Source organism: Cyclopterus lumpus, chromosome 8 (genome assembly GCF_009769545.1).
Source record: "Cyclopterus lumpus isolate fCycLum1 chromosome 8, fCycLum1.pri, whole genome shotgun sequence".
NCBI classification, from domain to species: Eukaryota; Metazoa; Chordata; class Actinopteri; order Perciformes; family Cyclopteridae; genus Cyclopterus; species Cyclopterus lumpus.
In genome coordinates, this window is record NC_046973.1 from 21,206,635 (window position 1) to 21,216,920 (window position 10,286).

The 10,286-nt window shown below is 45.1% G+C and overlaps 2 protein-coding genes across 7 annotated transcripts in view; one reads left to right on the forward strand and one right to left on the reverse strand.

Annotated features, from left to right (window-relative positions):
- Positions 1–926: 926 nt before the first annotated feature.
- Positions 927–9,003, reverse strand: e4f1 (E4F transcription factor 1). 4 transcript variants are annotated; one of them, XM_034539983.1, is made up of 15 exons: positions 8,824–9,003; positions 7,535–7,659; positions 7,169–7,281; positions 7,001–7,085; positions 6,511–6,683; positions 6,206–6,326; positions 5,956–6,108; positions 5,188–5,576; positions 4,844–5,080; positions 4,429–4,540; positions 4,055–4,272; positions 3,724–3,922; positions 3,470–3,633; positions 2,637–2,699; positions 927–2,279 (listed from the first exon to the last, which is right to left on the reverse strand). In XM_034539983.1, exons 2-15 carry the CDS (start codon positions 7,629–7,631, stop codon positions 1,908–1,910), a joined length of 2,496 nt encoding a protein of 831 aa, XP_034395874.1. In that variant the 5' UTR covers positions 7,632–7,659; positions 8,824–9,003; the 3' UTR covers positions 927–1,907. The 4 variants fall into 4 exon arrangements, with proteins under 4 accessions (XP_034395874.1, XP_034395876.1, XP_034395873.1 ...); XM_034539985.1 differs by lacking the exon at positions 8,824–9,003 and adding an exon at positions 8,338–8,447; XM_034539982.1 differs by lacking the exon at positions 8,824–9,003 and adding an exon at positions 8,323–8,427.
- The window catches only part of narfl (nuclear prelamin A recognition factor-like), a 3,480-nt gene continuing 1,623 nt past the window's right edge, over positions 8,430–10,286 (forward strand). For 2 of the 3 annotated variants that reach the window (XM_034540002.1, XM_034540004.1), the window contains exons 1-7: positions 8,430–8,546; positions 9,000–9,095; positions 9,179–9,328; positions 9,417–9,546; positions 9,629–9,763; positions 10,058–10,176; positions 10,249–10,286. The exon at positions 10,249–10,286 is cut by the window's right edge and continues 92 nt beyond it. In XM_034540002.1, coding sequence (XP_034395893.1) covers positions 8,481–8,546; positions 9,000–9,095; positions 9,179–9,328; positions 9,417–9,546; positions 9,629–9,763; positions 10,058–10,176; positions 10,249–10,286 — 734 coding nt within the window. In that variant the 5' untranslated portion in view covers positions 8,430–8,480. The remainder of the gene's footprint in view (positions 8,547–8,999; positions 9,096–9,178; positions 9,329–9,416; positions 9,547–9,628; positions 9,764–10,057; positions 10,177–10,248) is intronic. The other variant, XM_034540003.1, reaches the window with a different exon arrangement.

The window sequence follows — 10,286 nt, forward strand, 5'->3', positions numbered from 1 at the left end:
GCCTCCCTCGGTTCTCAATCAGAGAACCGGTGGTCTGCAGCTGAGGAGAGGGAGGCCGGGGCAGAGCGTCTCAAAGTCAGGCGCTCCATCGTGGGTGAGGCGGTCCAGCCTAAGCCCGAACCGGATGGCTGAGCGAGGATCAGAAAACTGGGACACGCTCACTTGGTCCTGAAATGGGTCTTTGCAAGAAAAGGTGCTGCGAAGCCCCATTTTTCTATAAATACCTCCCTCTCTCTCTCCCACCCTCGCTCTCTGCCTTCCTCTGTTGCTCATGTAGATGGGGCCTCTCAGAGGGCTGAGGAGTGACCCAGAAACCAGCCAAGGGACACTTCTCTGATTATAGCAGCTGTGTTGACCTCAGTACTGGAGCACCAGTTCCAGAGATGCTCAAGGTTACCTGCGATATTTAAGCGGCGGTGACTTTATTGAAGGATTGCAAACACAAAGTCGACAGCATGACACCCGTCAGCACAAGCCTGTGGCGTACGCGCGTCCCAGAGGATGCTGCGTTTTACCTGACAGGTGTGTGTGTGTGTGTGTGTGTGTGTGTGTGGTTTCAAAGCAGGTGCTATTCCCATGAGGAGACGGTAGATGTCATTCACTCAGCCACACTTCTAAAAACCAAGAGGAATGAAACGAGACTGCTACACAGGATGATAATAATAATAATAATACATCATAGTAATCAACACAAGAAATGAGCTGATGTTCATGTCACTTAAGTTAGGGAGACTTTGGTAACATGTGTTATACATGTGGGGTCTACCAACACCAATGGTACGATCTGTGTGGTCGTTTCCACTCATTATTAAAATGACTTTTCAGAAACAAAGATATTCTTTCAAAAACAAATGTATGTAAATATGATCACAGAAAATAACTCACTCGTTGAAAGGTGAGGACATCAACAAAGATAAATAGAAGCAAACTGTATCACAAAAATAGCATTTATTTGATGTAAACTCTGCTTCAGTAAACTGACCACGTCTCATGTCTGGTGCATCCGTCATGCTGGAATATGCATTATGATTAAACACTGCACCATGGGAGGGTTATACTCTTTAATGCCCTTAAACAGGCAGGCAGGAAGGCACAGTTCTGGATCGGTCAGTCTTTAAAACTTTAAGAGGTGAAAACTGTGATGGAATGATGTCGTTTTAGGTCGTGAAACAGTGAGAAGAGCCGAAACTACGGCAACAGACACAGTTCAGTTTGTACCACCTGAAGGAAATAAAACCGTACTGGTTTGTTTCAAATGAAGTGATCTCTTTTGTTATTATATTGGTTCATCAATCAATAAATCAAATGCTCTTACAAAGAGAAAATCTGGCATGACTGCAATCATTTAACTCATTCGGCCTGAATGAAATGATTGGATGGCTTACCGGTTTACCTGTTTACCCGTTTACCTGCTCACCTGCCTGCCTGCGTGCACTCTTTGCATAAGAGTCTTCCTCAAACTGCCGGCTTAACGACTGCAGGTACGAACAACAGCCGTGCTGGTTGTTCATGTCATGTGATCATGTTAGGGGCGTGGCTGTGGAGGGGCGCCTAAAGACGGGGACTCTCCCCCCAGATTCAGGGACTTCTGGAGCGAGTGCTGCGACATCGGGAAAGAGCTGGAAACACTGGGCTGGGTTTTAGTTCTTCAAAACATACTCTTGCTAGTTTATCAACCCTATCTTTAAGCTGTATGCACCCATACATTTTGAAATGGAACGAAAGATGAATGATGGAACTAGTCCTCATGCACACTCATTCTTTATGTTCCACATAGACATGTAGACGTCCATGTGGAACGATAAACCTCATCAACACTTTGGCCTTTGTCATATGAACTCTACAGTACTCAGATACACACGTTCAGTCCGGAGAATTCATCGGTCCATAGTTAGTATCCTCTTCCGTCATACGATGACAGTCTGAATCTCCACCTCCTCTGGGGAGGTGATGACATATTCCTCCTGCTGCACCATCTGTATTCCCCCCTCCACCGCTTCCTCTGTGGTAACCATGGTAACCGTTCTGTCTGCCGTCTCCACGGTGCCCGCCGTGGCCAGCAGCGTGCCGTCGCTGATGGCGGAGGCCAACGTCATGGCCACCTGCTCAGTCAGGCTCTCGGGCGTGGCGATGGTGATCGTGTCGCCGCAGTCGGAGATGGACGCGCTCTCCTCGTCCATCGCCATGTTGCGCACAATGATCTGGTGGCTGCCCGAGCCGCCGGCGCCGTGTGACTGGCTGACAATTTGCTGCACCACTTTCATGATGTGGTTTCCCATCTGGCAGGATGGTTTCAGATTTAAAAAGAGTTATGACATAATGAAAATACAATTAACACCGCTTTGTTGAATAATCGATTCTCATGTTATTTCTTTAAAGACGCTTTTTCTTCAGGCCGCTGCTGTGGAATACTTTTTCTAGCAGAAGCAATACAATTATTGTTAAATCAATACAATACTTTATGAATCAATAATTTGCATACAATTTGTAATATATTTAGTAAGTAGCCTTGTACAGTGAGCGGATCCTTTGGTGCAGCGTTGACAAATATATGTTTATCAACCCAATTTTAGAAACAGTGAGATTCTCACACTCTGCTCATGATTGTTAATATGTGGGCGAGTGTGTGTACTGACCTCGTTTTGGCTGTCTTGAATGAGTGTAACTTCTTCTTCCTGCACCTCCTCCTCCGTTTGAGTCTAGATGTGAGAGAAGCAGAACAAATACAATTTTAGCCATAAGAAACTTGAAATAAAGAATCAAGACAAACAGCTCTACATTGTTTATGCATGCTGTTGAAATAAAGGTTCCACTTGCTGTGCTTTAATGCTGCGTTCGGGCGAGTAGATCCAAAGCAAAGTCAATGCACAGACGCATATGGATGCGAATGACGCACATATTCGCAACGCTGCATAAGGCTCGTTATGCATGTCACCTACACACATCACAAGTAATTAAGTTTTTCAGTTTGCACTCAAAAGAGTAAATTACTCTATGACAGCATACAGTTATTGATAGTCGTTGAGCCTCTTTCACGATCAATAAACCTTCAACCCCATTGATTCCTGCAGCAATCAATCCGACTTCTTATCCGGAACTTCTATCTTTACAGTTGTTTTCTTACTTTAAAAGAGTGTAAGTGCTTTGTGATGCATTTCTTTAATTTTTAATGTGGACTAAAAGAACAAGTGCCTGCAAATTCAGTTGCTGCTCTCTACAGTCCTACGGCAGCTCCTAGAGAGAGATATATATATATATACATACATACATATACATATACATAAACATATACATATATATACACACACACACACACACACACACACACACACACACTTGCCATGACAACATTGATTGGGACAGACTTGCTTGAACAAGATCCCAATTCTAAGGCCTTAAATGCACATTGAAGCCGTGGTGTCAGGAGAATAGCAGCACTTCCTGTCAACCCTGCTTCCCAGTGTCTCACCTTGATGATGTACTCCTGTGTGTCTGCCACCACGGAGGAGAACTCCACCAGGACAGCATGCGGATCCTCTGAGATGATGGCCGCTGTAGCGAGGCTGTCCACCGACTCCTTCTCCTCTGTTAACAGATCCGGCTGCTCACTGGAGTCATCCTTCTGGCAGCCTCCTGGTACAAATCACAAGCTGCGTTATTATGTTCATCAATGCTGCAAACACCAGTTTTCTTTAGGTTTTGTTGTCTGTCAATCACACAGACCTTTCGCACGCATATGACGATTGAGAGTCCCGTGCTCAGCAAAGCCTCGCCCACACTTTGGGCACTTGAATGGCTTCTCTCCCGTGTGATGGCGGATATGTCGCACCAGAGAACCTTTCTCCCTGAAGCCTCTCAAGCAGAACTTGCACACATAAGGTTTATCATCACCGTGGGTCCGCTGATGCACCTGCAAGGCATTCTAAAGCAAGACAGAGAGAAGTGTTAGATGGCACTGCCTTTAATGCTCTGAATGGTAACTTGGTGGGGACAAACTAAACCATTAAATAAAAGCTTGGAGTCATCCAACAAAGAATGATATCTATACAATCACCTTGGTCTTATATCCCTTGTTGCATCTGGCACAGCGGTAGGGTCTTTCATCCGAGTGCGCCCTCATGTGCTCTCGTACATGCCCGATGGTTTTGTACAGCTTGCCACACTCGCCACACTTGTACCGCCTCTCACTGACATGGACTTCCATGTGTTTCTTCAGCAGGTAACCAGTCAGAAACTCCTTATGGCATAGTGTACACTTAAAGGGCTTGTAACCTGCATAAAGAGAAGAATTACATATTTATCCATGGACCAACAAAAAGTCCATCAATTCCAACATAATGCTTTCTTTTGATAAAAGTCAATAAGAATGATTGTCCGAGGGGAGCCTACAGTGATGCTGCAACTCTTCTTTAATAGCTATGGACTTACCCAAGTGGCCCTTGACATGAAAGCGGAAGTAATTCAATCCCTTGAAGGAGCGATTACAGTGTGGACATGTGTACAATTTAAAGGATGTTTGATCAGCTCCATCACTTGCTTCCTGAAAAATAAAAACACGACAATAAGGAATCAAGAAATAAACCTGTGTGCAAATAATGATTGCAACACCAAAGCAAGCTGAAGAACAGCATGACGTGTGCTCTGCAGCTCCGGTGCAGCAGCGTTACAGCTCAGGAACAGAGCATTGCAATGACTGAACTGAGGACTGAGCTCCACGTCACTGTTAACCTCCCTCGACTTCACCAAGGGTAATGTAAAACTAATGGACTGTGGACCCCGTTTTCAAAATACGTCTTTCAAAAGAAAGCAATGCAGTAAAAATACCAATTACTGTCATTCTTACCTCCATCTCCATCTCCACAAACTCTTCTTTCACCTGGATCTCAGCGATACTCTCATCAACATCAGGACAGTCAGAAACCTCTTTATCTATTTCCTCAGTTGCCTGCGAGATCTCTTCAACCACGGCTTCCTCCGTCCCCAGTGCAATGCCAGAGTTGATGATGGCCTGGCAGATGAGGTTGTCGCCCGCTGCTGCAGCAGCAGCCAGGGCCTCTGCCTGAGACTGCTCTACGACAACCTGGTCCGATTCAGAGCAGAACAGAAAAGGTTGTATTAGAGTTACAATCAAAACCATCTGGAGCCCGTCGGCTCCACCAGACGAGGCTAAATGTGTTCTGTACTTGCCTGTTGCTCCTGTGTTGTTCCATTCACCTCCATTGTGAAGTGAACCTGATGGAGAACCTCTTGGGAACCAGCCTCTACCACACTGACGACAGCGGTCTGAGCTTCAACCATCTCCATCTCCATCTCCTGCTGCTCATGCTCATGCTGCTCCTGCTCTTGCTCCTGCTCCTGCTCCTGCTCCTGCTGCTCATGCTCATGCTGCTCATGCTCCTGCTCCTGCTCCTGCTGCTCTTGCTCCTGCTGCTCCTGCTCCTGCTCCTGCTGCTCTTGCTCCTGCTCCTGCTCCTGCTCCTGCTGCTCCTGCTCATGCTCCTGCTGCTGCAGCTGTTGTTCCACAACCACAACCTCATGTTGCTGTGCAGCCATTGCAACACGATCATCTAGGACTCCTGCACAATTCACACAGATCTGTCAGTGACTCAATTCCTTTCCCGCTGAAAAAACAACAACATCAACAACAACAACACAGACACCATGCTGTTGGAGCCCAAGGCCGTATAGCTCGGCCCGCTAAAGGGAAGGGAGTCACAAGAGAACCGGGACTGCACAGGGCAGACTGTCCGACCCTGCTACACTAGAATGAGAGGTTTTCTAAAACTCTTTTTTGTCCACAGGGACCAGCTAAATCAACACAAAATAAAGTTACTTGCAGTAGCTTTAAAACTACTACATAGTGAACCTTTTAAATTCTCAAGTCCAACGTGTGCTTTGATATAATTCATTGTGCAACACCATAAAGATAAACAACTCATGCAGTATGAATCTGACCTTTTTGTACTCCATCTTTGCTGACCAAGATCTCCTTGTACTGAACAAAGCGGATCTTCTCTGTGCATGGTGTGAGGGCCTTAAGGTGTCTGGTGAGGGCCCCCGACTCTCTGAAGGACTGGCCACATAGGGTACAGCGATATGGCCGCTCATCTGCAAGAGAACAGGAAGAAAGTTGTGTTATCATTGGGTAGAATGTGTATAAGAGAACGTCAATTCAAGATAAACAGTCCCAGTTCACGGCCTGTACCAGTGTGACGACGGTTGTGACGAATCAGGGAGCCTTTTGTGCGAAAGGAGGTCCCACATAGGTCACATGAGAAGTTCTTTAGGTCACTGTGAGTTTTCATGTGAGTTCTCAAGATGTTGGTCTGTTTGATGAAAATAGAACGTATTACAAAGACAACACTGGAAACATAGATTTTAATAAATACCCTGCCGTGCATCATTCATGAAAAGGATTTCTAGCAATTGGGGTCATCTTAGTTACTTATGTGAGAACATATAACCAACATTTGCTGATAGAAGACACACACACACTATTGTATGACTCACTGTTTTAAATGTCTTGTCACAAAGTTGGCAAATGTAGCGTCCCTCCTGGGTGACTTTGTAAACAGGCTTGTTGTCACTGTCTGCGTTGTCAGATACGGATCCTTCAGTCCCGTCTGAGTGGTCAGTGGCTTTGAGTGAAACGACTTTCTTCCTGCGACCTCGACCCAACGTGTCTGTGTGAAAAAACGATAAAATAACAAATCAGTCCCCCTGCAGATCTAAAATATAATTGACAAGTTGAAACGACCAGAGACCAAATATTTTCAAGCAATTCGAGCAAAAATACTGAACATTTGCTAATCTCAGTTTGTTAAAGGTGTGAATTTAATGCTTTCCTTTGACTTACATGGGAGTAAACTAACTGTCACAATTGGAATAACTTGCCTGCAGGAAAATGATAGCAGGCAACATAAATATCACGATTTTGCTAATAAAATAATGGGCAGATTACTAGATACAAATATTAAAATTAGTCTTAATGTTGACCCACCACGAGTAGTCTTCAATGGTTCATCCGAAGATGCACCTTCAGCCGTTTTCACCTCAGAAGAAGAACTTTCATTGGCTGCAGTAACCTATCAAAATGTAGAGAAGCATGTGTTCTCCTGTTGTGATGGTCGTGTTTATTGAATACAAACGTGCTCGTGCCGGCTCATACCTCTGGATTGGCCTCCTCCACACGCCTGCAGTGGTGCTGCAGCTTGTGCTGGATGAAAGCCTCCAGCGTGGAGAACTCGGACTGACAGCGTCCGCACTTGTGCACATCTTCATCTAAACGGCACAGAGACGTCACGTTACACATACCGGTGTGAAGCTCGTGCTGCCAGCGGACGGGAGGTCTGCAGACTTCCGGCTGGCTGGATTTCTAATCGGAGCCAAGCTGGTCGCGGGGAAGCAAACTAGCTAATGTTGTCGCTAAGGGCAGCTAGCTGCTAGCAACATTCCCCGATGGAGGAAGTCAGCTAGGCCCAAACACAACATTGTGCACACAGTTCGGTCTCGCTTCGGCCCGGCGGAGGGTTACCTTCATCTCCCAGGGTGGTCTGGATGGTGATCGTCTCGCTGCCGTTCGTCGCTTGCTCACTCTCTGTTTCTGCCGTATGATTATTTTCTACATTCATGTCGTTCTCCGTCTCTGTCGCAACGTCGCTAGGAGGGAAAACATGGCGGATTTACGACCCCGTAGTCATAACAACAAAAGGGCGCGTGCGCGCGCGTCTTTCATAGACGCGCGCGCAACGAGAAAACGTTATTTGACACTTGCATGAAATACTTTTTTTAAATGTTCAAAATGTGGTGTTGAATATATGATTATTAAGAATGTAGTAACTTGTACATATATGTTGCTCTTGGAACATTTTCTGCAGCTATAAGCAGCAGCTATGATGGATCACAGTAGCACGGAGAGGCTTTATTAAACATGGAAACACCTCAAACCAAGAGCTTTCAATATACCTTCATTATCACAACTTTAGTTCAGGTACCTTTCTCACCCATGATACTGATTTATGAAACTGTCGTTTCAACATAACCAAGTGAAGGCCAGTCCAGCCAGCAACTTTTAATTTACTGAACGGTTCAAAAATCGTTTTAATGTTGACACTTTTATTTGTCTTGCTATTTAAAATAAACACGATACAACTCAAACAAATAGAACATGTTAAAGAGGGATACAGTATACACATAACATGTCAAACTAGTCCCATTGGGGAAGAGCAATTATTGTGTGAGGGGATGTTGTAGCAGTAAATGTGTTGTTTTTATTTATTTTATGAATATATGTTATACATATAATTCCTCTTTATTTCTGACCTCTCTTGACCTTACTTTCCCCCGGTGCCTGAACTAATACTGTGAAAGAAGACAAGCACAGCAGCATCTGCTTGAAGAGGCGATGTTTGTCTCCGAGTGGAATCAAGCGTCTCGTTTACGACACAATAGTAAACAACAAACACTTTACGGCAGTGAATATGGCTTCTCACTTCAGCGGCGTGCTGCAGTTGACGGATCTCGATGATTTTATCACCCCCTCTCAGGTAGTGAAAGGAGTCAAATCGGTTCCATTAAAAAGGGGCCGGTGAACTATAACGATGAAGTTAACTAATTGGTGAAACTAATACTAAACTCAAAGCCCGTTAACGTTTAAAACATCGACGGTTAGCTGGATGCTAATGTTAGCGGCGGTGTAACCGAACTAATCGATAACCAGCTGCGTCGCTGGATGTATTGTCCGATATCTAAAGACCTGATATGTGCTGAGTAACGTGACACTGTCGGTCATTTCACCAACATGTCAGTCATCTCTTCTCTTACTCGCCAGTTGGTCTGGTGGTCCCATCGATGAAGGGTTTTGTCTCCTTCTTCCCAGTTACAGTTCAGTCAGGTGCCTCTAGGCGTTGTTAGAACCTGCTGTGTTCTTCATGAAGTTAATTAGAAGAAACTTAACTCGAGTGCAGTTTGGTTTACATAATGTGGTTTGTGTTTTGCAGGAATGTGTCAAACCCGTTAAAGTAGAGAAGAAACAAGGCAAATCTGTGGCCAGAATCCAAATAGAAGATGATGGCAGCTACGTCCAAGTCAATCAGGTGTGTGTCGCAGCTTCATCAAAACCTGTGTGACGTAGAATTGCACCGCTGTTTACCTTGAATACTGATCCTTCTGTTTGCAGGACGGTGGGAAGCAGAAACTGGAGAAAGCAAAGATCACACTGAATGACTGTTTAGCCTGCAGCGGCTGTATCACCTCAGCGGAGAGCGTCCTCATCACCCAGCAGAGCCACGAAGAGCTCCTTAAAGTGCTGCGCAACAACAAGGTGGATGTATGTGTTTTGAATGCTTGTGTAGCATGCGTCTGGTTATGAGCCCTTTTCAGCTAGTGATGGTAATCATGTCGGGTGTCATCCACAGGCCAGCGCGACAGAGCAGAAGGTGGTGGTGGTGTCGGTGTCCCCGCAGTCCAGAGCCTCCCTCGCAGAGCGCTTTGACCTCAGCAGCAGCGAGGCAGGCAGGAGGCTTACTGCTTTCTTCAAAGGCCTTGGTGAGTGCAAATGCTACTTTGTTTCTTCTTGTGAGAGGTTGATTTAGGCAGACACTTCTGAAGATCATTATCATGGTTGCAGGGGTTCATCATGTGTTCGACACCAGCTTCAGTCGCACCTTCAGCCTGCTGGAGAGCCAGAGAGAGTTTGTGGAGCGTTTCCAGAGGAAGGAGCAGGACAGCAAGAGTCTGCCCATGCTGACATCAGCCTGTCCAGGTATTCATCAACAACCCTGTTTTCTACCTCTCATTTCTTGTCAGCTCTCTACTGCACAAGCTTTCAGTGCCTTTTTTAAATTGCAGACATATTTTGATTCCTGCAATTTGATGGATTAATATAATGTAAGAGTAAAATAAAAGGTTATTCATTTGTATGTATCTGACCTGATATGCTTAACAAAAACCAAAAAGCAGTGTCAGTCTCTTCTGTGTAATAATAATAAGTACATTTCTTAGGATTTCAGTGTTTGCTCAAAGTGTGTGTGTGTGTGTGTGTGTGTGATTTACTCAGGTTGGATTTGCTATGCAGAGAAGACCCACGGGGATTTTATCCTTCCTTACATTAGTACCACTCGCTCCCCCCAGCAGATGATGGGTTCCCTAGTTAAAGGCTATTTTGCTGAACAACAGGTAACGGGACACCTGTTCATCAGATATTGCATATATTTACTTATTGAGTAAGTTTTGTGTGTGTGTCGTTAGGGACTAAGTCCACAGCAGATCTACCATGTAGCAGTCAT

Coding starts and splice junctions, on each gene's coding strand:
- e4f1 (XM_034539983.1), bottom strand. CDS start 7,631: ATGAATGTAGAAAATAATCATACGGCAGAAACAGAGAGTGAGCAAGCG. Junction 3,923..4,054: donor ACAAGGGATATAAGACCAAG/GTGATTGTATAG, acceptor GTCTTGCTTTAG/AATGCCTTGCAGGTGCATCA. Junction 3,634..3,723: donor TCGTCATATGCGTGCGAAAG/GTCTGTGTGATT, acceptor GATTTGTACCAG/GAGGCTGCCAGAAGGATGAC.